Here is a 24,746-nt window from a genome sequence, read left to right as displayed (position 1 = left end):
AACCAGTTTCCAGTCCAGGGCTTTGTGATCCTTGATAGGACTGGAGGCTGAATTTAAGGTCCAGATTTAAAGTCCTGGGGCTCCAGGGCATTGCTCAAAGAATCATTTGTAGAATCATCTATTTTAAAGAGTGTTCAGTGTTTAACTATTAATACAGTTGCTAAAAGAAAATATATATATATCATCGCTCTCCAAAATGAGAGATAAAACTTTCAACAGAAAGCAATGTAAAAGGAGCTTATTTCAATTGGTCAATTTGGAGAATTTCTTTTGGTCCATTCATCTAGAATGTTTGAAATTTTACAAGGGACAGTGTTTGTGTGTTCCAAAAAACAAAACAAAATATCAACAAAGAAGTAGATAGCTGTTTTTCATTAGACAGCAATGATATACATGATTAATTTACGTTGAATATGTTTCTTATTGTATTGTGTTGCTGATTGTGGATTCCTAAATTTCCTTTGGAATAAATAAAGTATTTCTTCATCCATCCATCCATCCATCAATCTATCCATCGACCTTTCCCAAATGTTATATTTACAGCTTCACCAGAGATACACAGTGCAGTTTCTGGCCTGCTGATCCTGCAGTAGCAATGTTAGCAGAGCTACTCTTCATTTAACAGGTCAGTGCATAAGAGATTAATTCTCTAAAAATTGACACAAAGAAAGAAAGGATCCGTTCGCTAAACCAAATCCAATTTCCCATCAGTGCTGTGTAACCCCCAGCCCCCCAAAGACCCAATCCAGCCAAGCCCAGCCCAGCAAAGTGCTGCATCATCAGGGACAGTAAAGACATTCAAAAGAGCTGCAACTCTCCAAGGAATTACGAGGGAGCAGCAGGGCGGAGTCCGCGCTCCATCATTCCCACTCTCCTGTCGTTCTTCCTCTGTTCATCTACCTCTTCTATCCATCCCCCACCAAACCATCAGCCCACACACGGCTCATCAGCACCGAGACCAGAAGCTGCTGCTGGATCCAGCACTGCTGCTGCACCTGGTCTGATTGCTCCTGACAGGGTAATGGTGCTGCCTGTGGCTAAGAGGCTGTAAAAGCTGATGAGCAGAATTCCTGGCTGGACTGGCCCTGAAAAGACAACAGTCCTGAGAGCAGGGAGTTGTATTTCACAGCTGCAATTCAAGAGCAGTGTGTGGAAACTGGACGACAATGAAAAACTACAACTGCTGCTGCTGCTGCTGCTACTACAGCGACATATCAGATGATAAACGATGATCAATCGCAGAACGCCTCGTCTACACAAACTGCTCATAAAATATGAATGTAGAGAGAAAGAGGAGTGTACTCAGCGCAGTTTCATATAGTCCATATGTTTGGATCTTTAAAGAAAATATCACTAATTCTTAGGGTTTTTTGTATAGATAAGTAGTAAAGTTGCAAACAAGGTGGTTGTTATTAAGATAAGATTAGATAATATAAGATAAGATAATCCTTTATTAATCCCACAATGGGGAAATTTACAATGTTACAGCAGTACAGAGGAAAGGACAGAGAAACAGGTCAGGAAACAATGATAAATCTATATATACAAAAACTATTACAGGAAATATATAAAAGATACTTAAAAAATATATATATTAAGAAATAAATATATACATCTAATGCATAGAGATATGATTATGGTAGGGTGGACCACAAAGAGTAACAGTGAATAAATATCAAATAAATAGTAGATAAAAAGGTGAGAAAAATATTGCATATTAGAGGTGGGCATTACAGCCCTAAAATAATATCACAATATTTCAAAGCATTTTTGAGGTAATGATATTCTTGGTGATATGACAAGACTACTGAGTATAGTACTGTATTAAATTAATGTTACAAATGAATGTTAAAGTTTTAACTTATATATACAGCTCAACAAAAAAAAAATAGGACCCCTTAAAAATGATCAAATGTTTCTTTGATTTTACCATATTAAAAAAAAACTCTATAAAACTATAAAAATATAATCAAGACAAAGATGGATGATCACAACCCATCAAACCAAGCTGAACTGCTTGATTTTTTGCACCAGGAGTAAAGGCATCAAGTTATCCAAAAGCAGTGTGTAAGACTGGTGGAGGAGAACATGATGCCAAGATGCATGAAAACTGTGATTAAAAATCAGGGTCATTCCACCAAATATTAATTTCTGAACTCTTAAAAACTTTATAAATATGAACTTGTTTTCTTTGCATTATTTGAGGTCTGAAAGCACTGCATAATTTTTTTGTTATTTCAGCCATTTCTCATTTTCTGCAAATAAATGCTCTAATTAACAATAATGTTATCTGGAATTTGGGAGAAATTATGTCCGCAGTATATTGAATAAAACAACAATTTTCATTTTACTCAAACATATATCTATATATATATATATATATACATATATTTATGTATGTATATATATAAATATATATATATATATATATATATATATATATATATATATATACATATAGCTACATACATTCGGTAGAAATAAAACAAATGCTGTTGTAAATGTTTATGTATTTAATAAACAGGAACAAAAAAATCTAAAGATCTAGCACAAAAAGTGCAGCATATTTAGTGTATGCATATAAACTACAAACAACTAATTAAGTGAAATACAGTAAATAGCAAAACAAATACAAACTAGACTGTTTTCATGAATATCGCAATGAAGTGTTTTTTATTGTATCAAAGTTTTTTGCAATGTTATTGTGTACGATATGAAATGGGACACCTCTAAAAACATTTTCAAGAGGAGTCAGAATTGTTTGCAGTTTTGGTGAAATTGAATCAGTCAATGATAGTAAGTTTACTGCAGTTTATAATCTTTACTTTATTGGACCTTTATTCGTCAGTGTAGTTATGTGTAATCGTGAGATCTCATCCTCCAACTGGGACATGGGTCCATAGGTTTTCACCTTTCTGACGTAAGAGACAGTTCTGAGGTCACTCGTCCTTCTGCCGTGCTGAGTCTGAGCCTGCTGTGAGTGTTTACCACCCTGATCTGCTCAGAGGTCGAGCTGTAACACCTCATCAGACTGTGACGCCAGAGCGGGAGCTTCTGAAACCAGAGCTGCTCTGAGTCTTCACCATAATACTGATGTGCATGTTTAACCTCTGTGTTGTCCTAATATTCTGTATACTGCTCTTGTCTTAAGGGTCAGACGTGTAGAGCTTTCATATATATTTCATACACTTTTTAATTTGTTGTTATAATAGAGTCTGCTGTTAAACATGGTGGCGGGTAATTTTTGACTTTCAAGACAACACATATTTATACATAAACAGATATTTATACTGTAGTAAGATATGAATACTACACCAAAACCCAAGCACCAATGCTGGTTAGACTAGGCATAGATGTGAGCAGTATATTGAGAAAAAAGTCATTTAGAATGGTAAAATACCCTCATATTGCCACATATCCACTACAAGAATAAAGATACTGAGGCATCCTTTATCCTGATCTATACTAGATTGTAGAGCATTAGTGTTGGTCAACATGTTGCAACTTAACACATAGCAAAAGTATTGAATAGAGTGTGATCATTCCAGAGAACCAGAAAACATGGTCTGTGACGTAGGCCTACATGTCAACACTAAAGCGTTAAAAGATATGTTTCATTTGGAATCAGTAAGACGTTGTTATTTATTTAACATAAATTAAATATGGCATCAAGTTTAACCCCAACTTCCACCGTAATCTGCCCCGCCCCCACCCAACGAATGACAGATATGCTATAATCGTAGTGCACGTGGTGCTTCGCCACAAGTTCCTCCAGACGGCCTCCAATGCACTTTTGGTCAGCCTGGCTCTTGTGGACCCGCTCGCCTGGTTCTCTGTGAGCTGTGGCGTGCAGCTGCTCACCATGGCGGGGATCAGCTGTGAACGCCACCAAGCCACCACAAAACCCTTCAAGCTAGAGGAAGCGCCAGGCCACGTGGATCCTGTTCACATGGACCACGCCCGCACTAGCATTAACTCATTTGGTTGGTACGTCCTGTTGCCCGCATGGTGTGCATGCTTGAAATGAAAAAAACTTTTACCTTTTAACCAGGCAGAGATGTTTACAATAAAATAAAAAAACATATTCCAGTGTCCCACGTTGGTTTTATCTCCCCTCAAACATACAAGTAAATACTAGTATTTTAATTGACACCACTAATATAAATATAATTGTAATTTACATTTCTTACATTCATTCTTTTATTTATATTTAAATATCTACTATAAAAACCTTGCGGTCTTAACAAATCACACACTGATTTGTGCGCACACACCACTTCCTCCACTCGTCTGCATTACACTCTAAAGCTCCATTCTTTATAAACAGTTTTATTAAAGAAGTATTCTTTTAGAATGCGTTTAGTACTTGCTGTTTTTAAAATACAATAGTTGACTCTGAGTTGTACATCCATGCTGTATGTGAAACTGTTCTTCTTCCTCTATTGCCTGCATAAGCCAATAAAAGAAAATATGAGTGAAAAATGAGTGAATAAGGAAAAGCCCCCAGACTGAGGTCAACCCAAGACCTAAACTACACTACACTATTCCAGCATTTTTTAAATTCTTTTTTATATGATTGACACTAGGGGTGGGCAATATTATATCGTATACAATATATCGTGACTAGGGTTGCAACGGTATGAGATTTTCACGGTATGATAACCGTCTCGGAAAATACCGCGGTATCACGGTTATCACGGTATCACAGTTTGTTACATATATTATTATTTTTTTGTTCAATTAACTATTTATTGTAGAAACTACACCATCAGGTGAAGGAAACCATGTTTTTCCACTACTCTTAAGGGCATTAAGAGTGTATATATAAAAAAAAAGTTGGTATATAACCAGATACTGCAGAAAGAGGGGATTTATTTCTGACATGATCCTCACAATAGAGATTTCTATTTTAAGGCTTTCACTACTTAAAACCTTCAACATATGAAAAACAGGCACGTCGGAATTTGAAAATGAACGCATGTAAATGAATGGCGTCTTTCACGTCCAGTCCGGCCAGGACCTTTACACGGACACGTGAATCCATCGTAGCACGCACTTCACGCCTGTACCTGCGTGCCCGAATTTCGGATAACTCAGCGCTTTTACGGGCGCTTACCGCATGGGTTATGCACGACTACAAAGAGGTTTTAAAATTATAAACTGAACACATACTTTGCGCTGCACAGCGGGGTGGTGTTCTCGGAGATGGGAGAACAGGTTTGATGTATTTCCTCCTTTAGCTGTGACTTTACGGCCACATTGATTACAAGCTTGTTGATTACAAGATTACAAGTCTGTTTTCAGGCTGTTTGAATGAGCGAAATATGATCAGAATTATGTTAATTAACACTAACATAGAAGCATAGAACTATTATTTAATTAAAATTATTTTTAAGAACAGCTAAACACAGTGCGGAGAAGTTCACGTGCGAGAGAGAGAGAGAGAGAGAGAGAGAGAGAGATTTGCGTGTTCTGATATGAGCTACTCACAGGTAAAGGTTCTCTTTTATCTCCTCATGCTCATTTTAGTCCAATACATAATTCTGCAGTTTCTCAGTGTTTTCTGTCGTATTTTGCGGCTAGCGCGAGCGCTTACAACTAACACCGCGGGCCGCGAGGTGCAGCCGTGCTGCCGCTGTTATGCCGAATCCGACTCCCTGCTCAATCCGACTCCCGCTTCGCGGACAGAATCGGCACAACACCCCCCGCTGTAGAACTGCGGGAGTGAAAACAGCGCTTATAATTAAGTTAGTTAAGTTTCAGTTTTCGTTATTTGGTTCGTTTTCATTAACAATAATAATTGGTTACTTAGCATTAACATAGTGATTATCACACCAGAGCTAAAATATATAATTAAAAAACAGATGCCTACATCTCAGACTATTTTCTAGAGCCCAACCCGACCCGGCCCGAGGAATGTGGTGGGAAATCTCGGCCCGAACGGACCCGATCTCGGGTCGGGCCTCGGGTCAGGTCTGGTTCGGGCAGAGAATCTAAGCTCTAGTCTGATGCACTTTCTGCCATTCTCACCGCTGTGTGCTGAGTAGCTGAAGCGGAGCAGAGTTGCGCATGCGCGGGTGACTTTCTCCGCTGGCTTGCGTTTTACCGGTAATAAGCAAACACACACGGTATGATAACCGTGCATTTTAATACCACGGTATACCGTGAAACCGGTTACCGCTGCAACCCTAATCGTGACACAGAAATATAATGATATTAAAAATCCATATCGTGATAATAGGGCTGTTCTGTCTTAAAAGTAGTCTATTATTTACTGTGAAGCTTTAAGTGTATTTATTGTATAATTGTTTTAGTTTGCAGTTTATATGAATGCACTAAATATTCTACAACATCATTTGCTGCATTATATTATTTTATGCTATATTATTTATTTTGCCACATTATGATCATTCTGTTATACTATTATACTATATTCCTGAAATGAATTAATTATTTTTAGTTTTCCTATATCGCCAAGTATATCATTATCACAAAAACACCCTGAAATATTGTGATATTATTTTAGAGCCACATCGCCCACCCCTAACTGACACCACTAATTTCTTGAAGAGAACTGAAACACTGAAATACATCCAGTAATATTCTTACGAAAAAAATATGTGTAGTTTAAGCAGGTAAAGTAATGCTGTTGTTTTTGTTTTTTCTTAAAGCACTACAATCATGTTCATTGGTTTGTTTGTTCCAACAAGATCCAAAAGATGGATCTTCTCATGATAATGATGAATGTTGAATCGTGAATCGTGAATTTTCTCTACCGTTACACCCCTAGTGTCCACAAACATTTGGACACACATGCACATACTCTTATCACTACACACTTATGTCTGCCTTGTTTACAGTATAAAATGATGAAGCACGTTTTTTTCTCATACGGGTTTCATAGTCATGTGCTCTGTTCCCGCAGCTGACGGTGGCCGTTCCAGCACACCACAGGTCCACCAGTGTTTTTCGCCTGCGCTTTTCCTGCACAGAGGGTTTCACTGGGAGACGCTAATCTCCTTCTTCTGCACTGAGCAGAGCAGTTACATAACAACCCTGAGCACACGGCCTGTGAGCGAGCGAATCAGAGGCAGAGGGAGAAGGAGAGAGAGGAGGAGAGGGAGGGAGAGAAAAAAAAACAGAGAGAGAGCGAGAAGCAGAGGGAGGGAAATGCAGGGAGCAGCATAGGCACACATTAGCAAGCATTAACACACACACTCACACACTCTCTCACACAAGTCTATGCATTATTTAGCCCAGGCCAGCGTGGCAGATATAGTGTGGCCTCACTGCTGCACTTAGCACCAAACCACAGCTCTCTCTCACACACACACACTCACACACAGAGAAAAACACAGAGAAACAGAGAGAAAGAACACAGCGCCATCCAGCTCAACACAACAACAATCCACCCCCGAGAAAACGCCACTCACTACAGCTGTACATGAACACGGAGGAGATAAACCATAAACACTACGCACATACTAAATTAGTGCTGTACTCATTATTTAATCTGCACAAACAATAACAGCTAAAACTCAAACATGACTGATACAATCACTAGGCTTGTCACGATTAACAGACTTAACAAAAAAAAAAAGAAGAAAGCCACGAAATTAGGAATTAATAAATTATATATTATATATTTCCTGTGAAACAGCAGTAATTATTTGGCCTATTATTTTGTCCTACTGGTCACAGTCTGATGGACACGCCTATTTTCTTTTCTGCCATACATTGTCTTGCAGTATTTTCTTGGATTTTTTATTAAGCACTTTTTAAGGAACATTAGTCAATTTTGTCACTTTTTTCGCATTAATTTAAACTGATAAGTAATAATAAATATATATTATTTAAGCATTGGCTTCAGAGCATGTTACCTCAATGCCACGTTCCTCCATCCCTCCACCTTATTTCCATAACACCCCATTCCTCCACCTTCATCTCCTCAACAACCTATTACATCACTCCTATCTTAGGGTTTGACGATACAATCCCAAATGTATATCATGATATATTTCCTAATTTTGGTTGATACGATACTTATAATTTCGATATTTATATAAAGTATAAATATAAATGCCATCACCCTGATGGTACTGAGAGTACTGGGTGATAAAATATTATATCACATTATTTAAAGTAGTTTAAATGTTGTATTTTACAATATACTGTATTTCTTATCTTTTAACAAAATGCGTCAGCAGTGGCAGCTTTTGTTATTCTGCTATATATTCGTGTAATTCTATTGCTATTATTGTTATTCTGCTATTTATTCTGCTAAGTACTCTGTTATCTATTTTACAGTAAATTTATAGATTTTTTCACTGCATATCATCCAAATAAACAAGATTTTTAACACTACAACACAACAAAATTCATCACAATAAAATAAAATATTGATATATTGACCAGCAATACTCTATATCTCCACAACATCCTATTCCTCCACCCTCATCTCCTCAACACAGCATTACTCTACTCCATTACTCCCACTACTCCACCATATCTCAACACCACAGTACGCCTTCAACCACATATTTTAAGCTACCCATTACTCCACCACCATCTTCATCTGTTTGCTAATGCACATGGAAAATGCATGGAAACACATGGTCATTTTATCAAAATGAAGATTTTAACATTTTAATTCACATCAATCTCATTTTACATCACAATATCTACCAAACAAAATTGATAAGATAATATCTACCTAATACCATTTATTATAATTCAGTCATTGATGCATAAATTGCATTTTAATAGCATTACGTGGTGGATTATTGACTTTTTGCTAAATTTGGTACATTTAGTGATTTTTTAAAATTGCAATATCACAATTGAATGACAACAAAATATTGCAATGTTATTTTTTTACCAATATTGTGCAGCTCTAGTGTAGTATATAAAGTATAAAAGCGTGTGTGGTTTGGGGTGCAGGCTAAAATAAGCTACAGGAACAGCAAACTGTCAGACAGCCGCAGCTGTGCACAGACTACCAAAAATAAACTCACTGTGCTGTAAAACTGGCTTTGTGTTTGTGGAGAATAAATAACCTGTGGTGACATTTATTTACAATAAAGGCAAATAGGACATATACACATTATTGTCATATTAATTCAAAAAGAAAATCATACGTCAAAAGGTTAAATACTGGATATTAGCAAGACAGTACTTGTTTTGACAATTTTTTCCCGTTTTTCTTTCAATTCTCCCTATTCAGCTGCTACTCAGCTGTATATCCCCTCATCACTAGTGATACACAACACAGGGAGGGTAAAGGCTAGCACATGCCTCCTCCGATACAAATAAAAATTCAGACTCTACTTTTTTTTGAACTGCTGCTGAGGCAGCATTGCCCAGTAGCATCACAGCGCTCTCGGAGGAAAGCGCAGCGACTCAGTTCTGATACATCAGCTCACAGACGCCTTGTGCTGATCGACATCACCCTAGTAGTGATGAGGGGAAAGAGCACTATCTACCCACCCAGAGACAGCAAGGTCAGTTGTGCTCTCTCAGACTCCGGCTGCTGATGGCAAGCTGCATGTCCAGGATTCGAACCAGCAATCTCCCGATTATAGTGGCAACACCTTAGTCCACTTGACCACCCAGAGCCCCCCAGAATACACTGTTTCCGAGGGTGTATCATGCATAAATCATCATTTACGATGATGGGAAGGGGCTTATGACTGGACTTCATATAAATCTACTGTAATCTGTGCATATAATATACAATTACTGAGAAAATTAGCTCTACGGGCTCATTTTTTAAAAACATATAAACATTACAAATATCATCTGTACAGTTTCTTTTACTACAGTATAGTTATTTTAACAATTCCAGTTTTATTTCCAATTTAATCACCAAAACAAACAATCTGTTATTACTGATATATTGAATAGTGAGAGCAGTAATATTAATACGTTTGCAGTCTGTGTTCTGTTCTGCTCTTTTAAAGGCACTGGGCCGTTACCCTCCGCCTGCACTGGATGGCAGATTAACGCTAGAACAATTAGAAAAGTCCGTCAGCCGGAACCACAGGGCTTCAGCAGGTCTCTATGGTTGACCTTCTCCCCAAAGCCTCAGAGCCATCAGCACATAATGCAAGACCCCGTAACTCCAACCCCCTATAGACTGTGCCTCACATCAACACAGAGATATGCCTAGAAGTGCAGGGTTCTGGTAGTTATGGGTTATCAGAATAATTCATTATTACATTACTATATAAGTGCACTTATCAATTTTATTCAATAAAACATTCATTATCAGCCACTCGTGCTACAGTATATCTGGAGAAAGTTAACAATAAATCGTATTTTCAGTAATAACAAATTATGGCTTTTATCTTTTGCCTTGTTAGTAGATAAAAGACAAATTCTGATTAAATGGAAAGACTGCAATCCCACATAATTTACACGGTGGATTATAATTAGGAATATGGTGTATTATTAAAGTTACAGAAAAATCATATATACGGTTAGGGGTTCTGTGGATAGACTTATATCTAACTGAAATATACTGTTTTAGGCCTCTTTCATTTTATTATGATTTATTAATGTATTTTACTTACTCGTTTATGTCTATATGCTTATATGTAGGTGTGTATTAATATGTGATTAAATGTAAATATATAATTAGTTTCTAAACTGACAGCAAAGGCATTTTTGAGTGGAGAAGAGATCAAATATTGTGTTTAATGGTACCAGTGTGGTGGAAGGGTCATTCGTGCTAAACCTATATATTCATACTAAAAACTGGGGTGTCGGGTCACTTTTCGCTGGAGTTCTTCTGGCCACTGCACGCGTCTTTACGTACTTATGTCACACAGCCTCTAAAAGAGGATCTGGCTCAGTTTTACTGAACGCGAGGGGCTGGTGGAGCAATGGAGACTTCAGAAGGGGAACTCAGAGCTCAGTAGCTCATTCATCCATAGTAAAAACCAAAGGGTGTAGTTAAAGTTCTCTGACTGAACATAACCTGGAATCGGATTCATCCGCTCTGAAAGGAGACCACATCACACCCGCCCAGTTTAAAATGATTCTTCTACATGCTCGTGTAATTACCCATTCTTACAATCCCACAAATCCCAAAATTCCAGACATTAGCTTTAAAGGCTATTAAATTATTATTTTTTAAAATTATAATTCTGAATCCACGGCCAAGAAAATGCAGGAAAATAATGGTAGCCACACAACATCTCTTAGGGGTCACTTTTTTTGCAGAGGTTTAGACATTAATTTCTGTGTTAAGTTATTGTGAGGACAAAGCAAATTTACACTGGTATAATATAAGTTGTACACTCACTACTTTATGTCAGGTTTTTTTTTTATTTTTTTTATCCATTCAGAGATGTACTTGTTTGTGTGCTTTGGGTCATTGTCCTGCTGCAGAACCCAAGTAAACCTGAGCTTGAGGTCGCGAACAGATGGACGGATATTTTCCTTCAGGACTGTCTGGTAAACAGCAGAATTCCTGGTTTCATTTATTACAGCAAGTTTTCCAAATCCTGAAGCAGCAAAGAAGCCCCAGACCATAACACTACCACCACCATGTTTTACGTTTAGCAAAACCTTGAAAGGTTCACCAGTGTTCCATGTTGTCTCCATTTGTAAATAATAGCTCTCAAAGCTTTAGAAATGATTTTGTAACCTTTTACAGACTGATAGATGATCAATGACTGTGCTTTCTCATCTGTTTTTAAATACAAGTCTAGCAGTAATCAGAACTATATCTACTGTGACACTTTATTGAGGATAAAAAACATATCAGTCCAGAGTATACATCCATTAGTGCTATTTCAGTCACTGGTATCAGAGTGTGTCTAAAAGCAGAGCAAAAGTGCACAACTACACTACATAAGGAGTGAAATATACTACTGAGATTATGAACAGCTCTACAAAATGACTGGAACATTATATTGTGCACTGTTTCTATAATATGGAGAGATTCCAAAAGCTAATGTCTTAAGCATCAGTCTATGGTAGAGTATTTGTATTGATTTTATGTCATGTCTTTGTGTGAGTTATCTTCAAATGTAATTCAAACACATCAATCAAATGTCTTGCTCCTATCATTACTATTCTAAAACACTGTGGATATTTCTGAAACCAAACCATCACTGATCATCAGTAAATTTTGCAATTTATTTGGAAATCAAGGGACCAGAGGCCACTGTTTTATATCAAGTCTAAAGTCAGTGCAGTTTTGTTTTCCCATAAAATCTTACAGCACTTCATGTCTCCCTCTGTTGACAACTTTTATGGAGATGCGGATTTCATTTTCCAGCAGGACTTGGCACACTGTCCACACTGCCAAATTGGTAGCAATTGGTCTTATATAATATTCACATTTTCTGAGACACAAATTTTTGGCTGTTTTCATTGGCTGTAAGCCATAATCAATGCATAAACAGTAAAATAAATAAATGCTTAAAATAGATCACTCTGTGTGTAATACATCTATATAATATATGAGTTTCACATGTTGAACTGAATTACTGAAATAAAGAAACTTTTCAATGATATTCTATTTTTTTTTTGTCATGAGATCTAACAGAAGAGTACAGTAATGTCTAATCTAGTGGGCGGGGTTTAAACACAACACAAAACTAACCCCTTCTGACACCAATCTTTACATGTAAACGATTCATTAAAAATCGATATTGGGTTTTTGAATATCGATACAGTTCTGCAAAACAAAATATCACGATACTTTGACACTTATCAATATTTTCATACACCCTTTTGCACCTAGCATGGCAAAGCAACCCATAAGTTCAGGAACATGCCCACTCACTTTCTGACTCAAGTAGTAGGGATCGAGGTCCTCCAGCGGTGTCGCCACCATCCCCGACGGGATGTCGCCGTAGATGAACGGCAGTCCTTTGCCCGCCTCCAGGTCGCTGTTGGGCTTGGGCTTGTTCTCGTCGTCATCGTCGCGGTAGCTGCTGTCGGGCTTGGGCGGAGGCTTGGCTTTCTCCTCGGCGATGCGCTTCTCGATGTTAACCAGAGATTCCCGGGTAAAATATTTGAAGCTGTCAGGTCCTGGCGGTGCGAGCAGCGGTGCAGCCATGTTTTCATCCTGCAGCGACTGCTTCTTTAGTTATATATCATCCAGGGCAGCTGCAGCGGGGGAGAAGGAAAAACACCACATCAATGAGGTCAGCAAAAAAACAGTTTAAATATCTCAATCTCCAGCAGTTTTACAACCTGATCACAGATCATCTGCTACATATCGAAACTGTCACAGTAAAACCATGTATACAACCTTTTCTTTATTTATTTTTATTCTAAAAATATCAAAATTTTTACTGTTATGTTTACTAATCGTCAGCCTTTATTGATGCTTGTACATTCTCAATAAACATATACACAAAAAAAAAAACATGTATATAACTATATGGACCACAGTATTGGGACACCGGCTTATTCACTCTTTCTTCTGTAACTGAAGGTATTAAAAAGAGTTTGAGTAAACACTTCCATTACGTTTTGCATCTACATTTCTATGAATATTAGATTGTGGCAAGAACATTAGTGAGGTCAAGAAGTTGAGGATGATGATTTCATGCTCAACTACTCCACACTGTTAAGTGTATAGGTTCCTTGAGGAACTTTGAAGGGTTCTTCAATATGAAACTGTGGACAAAGCTCTTTAAGGTGCCCTGAGGAACCTTAAATATCGTTATTATAATATCGTTATTATATCGTATCATGACAAATTGTCAAATCTATCTTATTATATCGACAAAATACTTTAAAATGCCACTAAAACCTAATCCTCACAGGTTTAACTGTGCTATAGGGGAGGATTATGTGTTCGTATACTTTGGTACGCAGACACATCATGATATGCAAATCAATCAATCAATCAATCAATAATACTGCCCGCCCGCTGATGTCCAATCGTCTGCGTCTCACCACTATCAGAGGCTCAATCAGCCAATCTCATGCCCCGTCTCTAAACACATACATCACCCAGTGCCCCTCCCATTTTTTAGCCTTTTTCAAACTGGAGCTGAGGGTGGAGTCAGCTAAAATCAGAGGGTTTAGTGCTTAAAGAACACTGACCCAGATGTATAGGCTTTTTACAATGTAATATACTTTTTTCACAAGAATATACTGTAAACAAAACGGTTTATGAATATGAAATTTACTGTTGACAAGAATTAAACTGTAGTATCTTATACATTTGCAACTGTTTATTTTACGGTGAAATACTGGCAGCTGTGGTTGCCAGAATTTCACCGTAAAATAAAACGGCTGCCATGTAGGAGATATTACAGTATAATTCTTGGCAACCGTTTATTTTACGGTGAAATTCTGGCAACCACAGCTGCCAGTATTTTACCGTAAATTTTACGTAATTTTTTTTACAGTGTACATTTGGAACTGTTTATTTTACGGTAAAATACTGGCAGCTGTGGTTGCCAGAATTTTACCTTAAAATAAAACGGCTGCCATGTAGGAGAAATTACAGTAAACTGAGAAATATACTTTTTAAATATTTTTATGTAGTTTTTTTTATTTCCAACAGTGACGATATGTAGCAACAAACTCTTTTAATACACTCACATGCCAAAAGTCATGGGGTAGCACTATGTACGTAAATGGATCATGAAGTGTTAACTCATGAAGTTTACAGCTTGAGAAATTCCAGACCTGTATATTTAAGTGAGGAATTCTGAATACTGGCCAACATGTTCATGGCAAGGTCATGTTAATTACGGGATTTGGAGCGAGGACTGAAAGTAGGTGCCAGATGGATAGAACAGACATTTTGCTTCTGAAGGTTTTTTTGTGCAAGATCCACAGTTTCAGTGTACCAGGAATACGGTACAGAAGGCATTACCACACACAGTGGACAGTGCAGTGGGTGGTAATGATTGTGACCGGCGGCTTTAGTTGGTTTCAGTTTCCATGCGTGACAATATTAGTTTCAAACGTCCTGTGACTTTTGGCATGTGAGTCTAGGAGCCGATGGGCAGGAACTAAAGCAATTTAGAACTGCTGGTGTTTCTTTCAATGATTTTGGATTTTTTTAGACACAGCAAACTTTTCATTTGAGAGTAAATCACCTAAAATTATGCTATCAAGGTTTAGTACACAATGCTTGAGTAACCAGGTAAAATACAGTGAAACAACTGATACAAATGATAAAAGTGATCAGAACCAGGTGCTGCAGACAAAACCTGTTTTATAAGGAGACATCAAACAAACACACACACACTCAAGCCTCCACAAACCTAAAAATAACAGCTTACAGTCCCAACAACACACTGTTTCTAAAATTAGAGTGAGTTAAAAAGGAGCCAGCACTAGATCCTGCATGACTCACACATTTATATGGGAGATAAAAAATAGCCGTGGTGATGAAGGCCTGCAGGTGGAACCCAACACTTCCCTGCACATTAAGCTACATTCTGATAAACCACTTTCTGACTGTATGAGATTCCTAATCAGTGGTGTGATGCATTTAGGGGAATGATATATGTATGATATATTTTTTCCCCTGCACTTACATTTAATTGATTTTTAAATTATTTGTCTTGTAGCTTACTTTCATTACACAGTAAATATGTTGAGAAAATACATGTACATTTACTGTATGTACAAAAGAATTGGAACACCTGTTCATTCCCAGCTAGCACATGACCGAACCTCAATATTTAAATATGGATGAAATGAGGTAATTTATAGTTTTAATGTTAAAAAAATGCTGAACCAATGTTTGATGTAAAAACTTTTTAATTTAAAATAACAGAAAATGATAAACCAGTATTTAAAATGTAATTTATAAACAGTGTAATGTATTGTATTATATACTTAGTATTATACCACATTTAGTTCCGACCCTACAATGTGATTGGCTGAGAAACGTTTTATGAGTGCATTATCAGCCGGTAATGCACTGTAGCCGAAGCTCTTCATGTATTACTCCGGTTTTCTGAAATGATCAATTATCCTACAGTATCCCATACATACGTATCTGTAGAACCAAGGCCTGTGTGTGTGTTTAAACCTACATGCCAGTATGTTTGGATCTATAGAGAAGTAGAAAATTTGTTCTAACGTTTGAGCACAGTGTTTTTTTGGAAGGCTACGTTGTGCAAAGTGCACCCAGTCTAATGTACGGTTAGCAGCTTTGTTTAAAGTGGCAGTCTGTATTACTTTGTTTCTAAACTGAAAGCAGAAGCATTTCTGAGTGGAGAAGGGATTAAATATTGTGTTTAATGGTACCAGTGTACTGAAACCACCATCCCTGCTAAGCCTAATATATTCATTGCAAAAACTGGGGTGTCGGGTCACTTTACGTACTTACATCACACGTACAGCCTCTAAAAGAGGATCCGGCTCAGTTTTACTAAACACAAGCGGCTGGTGGAGCAATGGAGACTTCAGAAGGGAACTCAAAACTTAGTAGCTCGTTCACTCACAGTAAAACCAAAGAAACAAAGGAATGAAGTTTCTGACTCTCTCTCTCTCTCTCTCTCTCTCTCTCTGACTGAACATAACCTGGAATCGGATTCATTCGCTCTCAAAAACAGGAGACCACATCACACCTGCCCAGTTTAAAATGATTCTTCCGCATGCTGCCATTCTCACCAGAGAGAACCCTAAATCCCCCAAATCCCAAACTTACAGACATCAGCTTTAAGAAGAAAAATTTGATCAGATGTTTTCAGACTGGTAATAGTAGTACTTAAGTTTCCAATATCATAATGGACATGCAATTTTGATATTCTGGTCTGCTTTTGTTGGAGTAACTGTCTCTACTGTCCAGGAAAGGCATCCAGGAAAGCAACAAGAGCATTATTGAGGTAAGGATGTTGGACGATCACCACCACCTCACTCCATCCCCAACCAATCCCAAATCCTCAACTCCTCAACTCATCCCAAGAGTATTGGATGGAGCTCCATCATTTTAGAGAACACAGTTCCACTGCACCACAGCTCAATACTGGGGACGTTATACCCCTATAGTCTACTAGAATTAGACATGGTGCCAACAAGGTTTATGTTTACCTGCTCCAAAGAGTCATATTCTATTGGCAGTACTTCCCTTCAGGGACTAGACAAGTTTCAGCAAAGGGTACAACATTAAATAGCAGAACGCAAATAATTTGGAATCAGAAAATTAATATATATTTTTTTACACAAGTTAATTACTGCACCAATTTTGACCCCAACTTCTGCTGTAATCTTCCCCGCCACCGCCCAATGTGTGTGATTTTTTTCTGTTTGAATGACTGAGAAGCTCAAACACAGACAACACAATGACAGAGTAGATATCCCCTAGTGTGCAGTGTCCAGCTGTAACGCTCCAGAGGCGGTCTTGGTTTAGAGCTCCAACCCAGATAGTGAGCTTTGGGGCAGGTGAAACACGAAGCACATGGAGCAGTTACTTATTTATTAGTTCCAACACACATTTATGGTGTTACTTACAGAAATAAAAGAAAGGAAGGAGCTACGTCCAGCGGTCTCTCTGGTACAGCACAACAATCCCTTTGGTTCTGTACGCTCTCAGCATAGCTACACACATGCCCCGCGCACTAAGCGTAAGAGGTTCTAAAAGGGACAGTCTATACATTACTGAATACTGGCCGTTACATTTTTCCCCCAGGCCATTTAAATGGTCATCACCCTTATTATGAGCATATGCGCAATACCAAACACTTCCTAAGATTTTAAAACTCAGCAAATTAAGTTCTAATTAAGAAATCCTTACATCCAAGCTGAGAAGCTTTATCATGCATTATTTATACCAGCGCCCCATGTTGGTTTTATCTCCCCTCAAACATACAAGGATACACTAATAATTTGACCCCTTAACAGGCCAGGATTTTTGTCAATTGTCTGCCTGACATTACACCCCTAAATCCTGAGGATTTCTATTCAAGTATTACATATAAGGCTTTCGTGTTTGATAAGGAACATTATTGAAAAAAGCATAATTAATTCATATAATAAATAAAATAATAAAATTGTCTCTTTTCTGAACTTCATTTTAAAATCTATATATTCCTGAATACAAATAAAACAGTTCATATCCTCCAATATTTATTTACATTATATTTGTCTAGTTTTTACGTCTATTTTTAAACATGCAGAATTTGTGTTTATTCCAGTTACTGATCTGGAATTATTAAGTGGAGTAAAGAGAAAACAGGCAGTTTTCAAATCCCTCAAATTTTCATGAGTTTTTTCACTGTTTTTGTTTGGGATAAGGCTTTGTTAAGGGGTTAATTAGCACTATTACTAAAAATATAATTGCATTTTACATTTCTTACATTCATTATTTTATTAACAATTAAATATCTACTATAAAAACTTGTACCTTAATAAAAACAAGTGTGATTAATCACGGTTAATCACAGAATCTGGTTTGGATTAATCTGATTACATTTTTTAATCGATTGACACCACTACTTAAATTTTTTTATATGAATAAAACAGAGATGCCATGTTTTTTCTCCTGACTGTATAAGTATATTACTGTATAAGTAAATCCTGTCCATCACTTTTAACAATGCATGACAGGAAGACGAATGCACAGAACGCTGAAGCATGCACTTCTGTCCTAATGAGCAGTAATAAAATGCTGGAGGGTTGACGAGGGGACACACCTTATGTCACTGAGGCGGAGTGTATTCTGTGGGGAGGAGGGGGGGATGGGGACAGAAGATGGAGTAAATGTAAACCACACTATCCACGCAATCCTGCGTGTGTTGCATTTCCTGCTGATTCATAAATCAGCAGCATTTGACAGGCACTTACAAACCAGACACTTAAACAAGCAGACCAATCCTGACATTACTGAGCCACCAATCATGAGCACATCGCTTCATTCTTCATTCCATCATCATCCACCAACAACCATCTCTCAGTGTGCACTCAAGCTGTACGGCAACAGAGCTCTGTGACTCAACTACACACCACGCTTCTTAAACGATGGACAGCGTTGAGCAGTACTTTATAATGATTTTTTTTTTTACTTTTTACATAACAATTATAAAAAATATACCTTTTTTCAGCTTTTTTTATTTGTAGATGTGCCAGTATAGGAACACACAGCACCATTTAGAGCTATCAAACATGCAAACTAATGTTTCTTTTACATTTATTTTTAAGGGAGTCAAAACAGTGCAAAGCAAGCACAATAAAACTTACATGAAACTAATATAAAAATGAAAGTTTAATTAACTTTATTATTAAAAATTGTAAGTAACTCCTTTTAAACTGACAAAAATAGCTTATACATAAATAACCATTTGATATTTAAAGCTGATGTCTGTAAGTTTTAAGATTTGGGGGATTTAGGGCCCTCTCTGCTCCTTTCAGAGCGGATGAATCCGATTTCAGGTTGTGTGCAGTCAGAGAGAGAGAGAGTCTCGGTCAGAAACTTCACTCCTTCGTTTCTTTGCTTTTAGTATGAGTGAATGAGCTACTGAGCTCTGAGTCTTTCCTTCTGAAGTCCCCAATGCTCCACCAGCCGCTCGCACTTTAAGACGCTTAGCATGTTTGGTTGTTCCAGCACACTGATACAATTAAACACAATATTTTGTCCCTTCTCCGCCTCAGAAATGCTTCTGCTCTCAGTTTAGAAACTAAGTAATACGCACTGCCACTTTAAAGATAAAGAAAAGAGTAAAATATGAAAATCACCATATAAAAGAGTTCTATCAAATATCAAATATCAAATACAAAAAGCATATCTACCGAGATCTAGCCTCCATATGTAAAGAAGTACAATCTTGCATTAAAACAGTATTTCAATAAATCTAATACATCCAATTAACCTCCCAGCCCTATTATATGACCTTCTGATTATATAATACAGCTGTAAGAATACCATTATGGTTAGGTTCACATGATTATGACTTTCTGATTATGTTAAGGTTATGCCATTACACCATATAACCAGACATAATCTAAAGCCTTTTAACCTCGCCCTTTTCCAGGATCCTTAAACACATGCCCGAACCTCTCCTAAACTGACCCTGAGCAACGACCTTACCTCACATTGCTGTGAGAAGGACAGTGTGTACCAGCTAAACAGTCTCAGTTCCCAAGGGCCCATATTGTTGTCCGTCAATAAAGAATTACAGCAAAGCAAACCAAGAAAGTTCCAGAGCAAATCCCAGGATTTATAACTCGACACACGTCTCTCAGTGTGTACAGCTGCCTGTATAATGTAATTTCCAATATACAGTAACTCAAATCATATGCAATTCTCAGTATAATTCCTGATATAACCAATATAGCTTCCAATGCATGTACCTCCCAGTGCACATCACAATATATAGCTCACAGTACATACAGTATAATCCTTAATTAAACTCCCATCAACTCTCAGTATTATTCTTAACGTAACACTTAATGTAATCACTCTTAGTATCATTTCTTGTGTTACCTGGATGAAATTTCCAATACAACAAAAAAAAATTCCCAGTGTAATTCATATCATATTCCCTAATAGTGTAATTCCCAATACAGCTGACAACACAGACAACTCTTAATTTAACTGTCAGTAAACATTATTTTTTATGTAATTACACTTATTATATACACCTCTTCCCAGCTGCACATATAGCTCTGAAAACATGTTATTTTCCACATGCTTACCTAACTTTTAATCCCTAGTATATTGTGTATTTTCCAACACCGCTACCAACACAAGTAACGCCCAGTTTAACACAATCCCCAGTGTATTACCTAGTAGATCATACATACACGTAACTCTTTGGGGCGGGTTTCTAGAATACAGAATCCCAGACAGGGATTAAGTCTAACCTGAATGGAGATTCTCCATGGAAAGAAAAAAAATTGTCCAGGGCTAGGCTTAATCCCTGTCCGGGATTCTACTAAATAATGATAACTTCACAGAAAAGTTCCTGAATAACTACCAGTACATATAGCTTCCATTATAATCCCTAAAAATACCTCCCAGTACAACTTTACATACAGCTCTGAAAAAAGAAAATGATGAGTTTCCTTGATTTCACCAAATTGAAAACCTCTGGAATATAATCAAGAGGAAAATGGATGATCACAAGCCATCAAACCAAGCTGAACTGCTCAAATTCTTGCACCAGGAGTGGTATAAATTGATCTAAAAGCAGTGTGTAAGACTGGTGGAGGAGAACATGCCAAGACACATAAAAACTGTGATTAAAACCCAGGGTTATTCCACCAAATATTGATTTCTGAACTCTTAAAACTTTATGAATATGAACTTGTTTTCTTTGCATTATTTGAGGTCTGAAAGCTCTGCATCCTTTTTGTTATTTCAGCCATTTCTCATTTTCTGCAAATAAATGCTCTAAATGACAATATTTTTATTTGGAATTTAGGAGAAATGTTGTCCGTAGTTTATAGAATAAAACAACACAGATCATTTTACTCAAACATGTACCTATAAATAGCGAAATCAAAGAAACTGATTTAGAAACTGAAGTGGTCTCTTTTTTCCAGAGCTGTAGATAAAGTATACACTTATATCATTAATAGGAGCTGTCCCTTCAGCACCCCTCACTAAAACGGACCTGCTGACAATAAATAGATAGATAGATAGATAGATAGATAGATAGATAGATAGATAGATAGATAGATAGATAGATAGATAGATAGATAGATAGATAGACAGATAGATAGATAGATATTATTATACAATATGTACATGGTTTATAGGTTACATTTGTTTATAATACTAAACAATGTGATAAGTGTCAGTTCACTGTAAACAGTATAGCAGATGAAGGGTATGTGCATTGTAAACATATGTATATATGTATAGGCCTAAAAATATCATGTATACATAAATAAGTGCTGTAGACAGCAGTAAAAGAATAGTGGATATTAATGCATAAAATACCAAATATCTGAAGTGACCAAACGAGACGATCCTCCTTTAACGTGCAATACGTCGTGGAAACGTTTCACACTATAAATGCAGTGGTGAGAACAACAATGACGTCGAGCAGACAGAGCTTAACATCTACTACACCTTTACACCTTTACATCAGATACCGTTACTGACAGCGATCAGCGAGCTCGTGCTATGATGGTCAATTAGAAATTTGCTGCTATTACGTCACGAGAACAGCAGGTATTGATCCCCGTGCATGCACACGGACACTGCGCGCGCGGGGCGATGGGTTTATGCAATAAGCCAAAAAAACACGGTGTGCCTGCGCAGTCAGAGCCAGCCTTACCTTTGTGTGAGTGTGTGTGTGAGAGAGTGTTGATCAGCTGCTCCAAAACGTTACGCCATTGGGGCTCGGACCCCCTCTCGCGCGCCCTTTCCCCCCTTCTCGTGCACGGTGTTGGCGTTACTGCACGCGCCAAGAGAAAAATGTTGCATCCATATTCATAAAGCACGGGCAGGAGTCTGCACGTGCCCAGGCGCAGGCGGGGTTGAAAAAAATTGAAAAATTATTTTAAAAAATCGTAAAATTGAAAAAATGAGGCTGGTTCAGGCTGTTTTTTTCTCTCTCTTTTTTCTCCGTTTTTCTCGTTTGTTCCGTCGCGTTCACTCTCCTTCTGAGATCAAGCCAAAAAGGCAACCTGGTGCAAAAAATATATATATCATATAAAAAAATAATAAAATAAAGCATGCAAAAAGCATGCACAGTCAATGCACACGGCGCGCGCACGCGAAAGTAAGAAACCCAAACCTGTAAGACGACGCTAAACGCTCGTTTTCTCTCTCTCTCTCTCTCTCTCTCTCTCTCTCTCTCTCTCTCTTTCCCTCCCTCTCTCTCTCTCTCTCTCTCTCTCTCTCTCTCTCTCTCTCACACAAGGAAAAAAAAAGCTGCCTGCCTGCGCACCACACCCGAGCATCCTGCATCCATCGACCCCACGATCAATAATATCACAGCCAGCTAATGGCCGGAAAACACCAGCATGTCTTTATAGAAAAAAAATAAACAAAACAAAACAAAACAAAAAAAAAATCCTAAATATATGGATTAAAGCATAATTCTCAATTTAGAACATTTCTGCTCGTAAACATAAGCATTTTGGTTGTGTATTTTTATATATTGATGGGTGACGTATCTTGATGGGCGCCAATCTCCTCTACTAACAGTGTATTAAACATTTTTTTATATTAAAGGATCTTTTACGTAAAACAGGATCGTACAAATGTCGCTACTTGACACGCTCAAGATTGTGTCTTGTTTATCGTACTCAATCGCGTCGCGTTACCTGATATAGATAGCCTAGCTTGTGAGTGATGCCATTCATTGCATTGCATTGCATTACATTTATAGCCATCTCTAAGCTGGAATGCCAATGCTCCACTGCTCAAACATGCCATGACATAATCGACAACATCATCAACAACAACAACCAGGCTAGCTATAGAATATATGTATATTGAGAAACCTATATAGCCTTCATATATTTTATAGTTCCCAAATTTATGCTGAGAAAAAAGGCGCATTCCCAATCTACTGCATTAGGCTATATATACAGGTTATTTTTTATCTGTAACTGAATGTAGTACCTATTGTGGCCATTGCACTCTACTAAATGAGATGATGATGTAAATACATGAATGTAGCTAGCTGACTGGCTAAATGGGTTAAGCTTGTGTGTTACTTCATATATATTTATACATTTATACTGCCATAAAGTTGGTGATTGTATTGCATTGCACTATATTTTATAGCTATCTCTACACTGGCATGCTCAAGCAAGCCATGACAGAAACGACCATAAACACCAACAACCAGACTTGCTATAGACTCCTACATATTAATACACATATACAGAAATATTCCACATTTATAGGCTAACCGATGGGGAAAAACGTGTTCAATACAATGTAATTCTAATATAATGCACTATTTTTTAGCTTTTTCTATCAACTTGTAGTACCTATTATGGCCATTGCACTCTTAAGTCACTGCACGTAAGAAAAAAGACACTATTTGAACGTAAAATGGAAATATAACATTAAGTATTAATATTTGACACGGCTTAAGATCGTCACTTGTTTACTTGTGTAACTTGATATAGACAGCATAGCTATTGGTTGATGCCATTCTCAGCATTGCATTGCATTACAACACGTTGTAATGGCATGCCACTGATTGCTCCACTGCTCAAACGAGCCATGACATAAACGATAGCAACAGCAACTAACTATATATAAATATACACATAGAGAAATGTGTATTTCCTCTATTTATTGTGGGAAAAACGTGTCCAATGAGATGCAATCCCAATATACTCCATTTTTCCTTTAGGTTATTTGTTTAAACCAATGTAGTACCTATTATGGCCATCGCACTGTATGTAGCCCAGTGATGAAATTGGCTAAATCACTGCAATCCAAGCAAGCCTTCGACATCCTCCATCTCCCTCACAGCTATTCCACCCTTTTTTCACTCATTCATCCCTAATTCACGCCAAATCTCAGCCGGACTCACTGTGTTTGAGGTTAAAGGCGATGCAAAAGCGAGTGGCAGGACTGCAGATGTGGGAAAGCTCCTGAAGAAACTGCGGTGGTCGCCATGTTGCTGCTGAAGCTGGTGCTGATGCTGCTGCTGCTGCTGCTGATGCTGCTGCTGCTGGCAGTGTGTGCAGTCGCTCTGCATTATTGATGGCAGGCAGCAAATCCACCCATCTCACCGTAAAGCACCAGCACCGTCCCGTCCAAACCTGTTTAAAACGCCGTTCAAACCGAGCACCAGCAGGACTCGAGCAGTAGCAGAAGGACGTCGAGCAGATAGACGGGC

General features: G+C 37.7%; 1 protein-coding gene across 5 annotated transcripts in view; it reads right to left on the bottom strand.

Annotated features, from left to right (window-relative positions):
* Positions 1 to 24,746, bottom strand: part of scn8aa (sodium channel, voltage gated, type VIII, alpha subunit a) — a 99,671-nt gene extending 74,925 nt beyond the window's left edge. For 4 of the 5 annotated variants that reach the window (XM_049463024.1, XM_049463028.1, XM_049463023.1 and 1 more), the window contains exons 1-2: positions 24,438 to 24,746; positions 12,797 to 13,122 (exon numbers count right to left, since the gene is read on the bottom strand). In XM_049463024.1, coding sequence (XP_049318981.1) covers positions 12,797 to 13,072 — 276 coding nt within the window. In that variant the 5' untranslated portion in view covers positions 13,073 to 13,122; positions 24,438 to 24,746. Of the gene's footprint in view, positions 1 to 12,796; positions 13,123 to 22,214; positions 22,683 to 24,437 lie in introns of those variants that run through there. The other variant, XM_049463025.1, reaches the window with a different exon arrangement.

Source organism: Astyanax mexicanus, chromosome 13 (assembly GCF_023375975.1).
Source record: "Astyanax mexicanus isolate ESR-SI-001 chromosome 13, AstMex3_surface, whole genome shotgun sequence".
Classification (NCBI taxonomy): domain Eukaryota; kingdom Metazoa; phylum Chordata; class Actinopteri; order Characiformes; family Acestrorhamphidae; genus Astyanax; species Astyanax mexicanus.
This window is presented reverse-complemented; position numbering and strand designations above follow the sequence as displayed.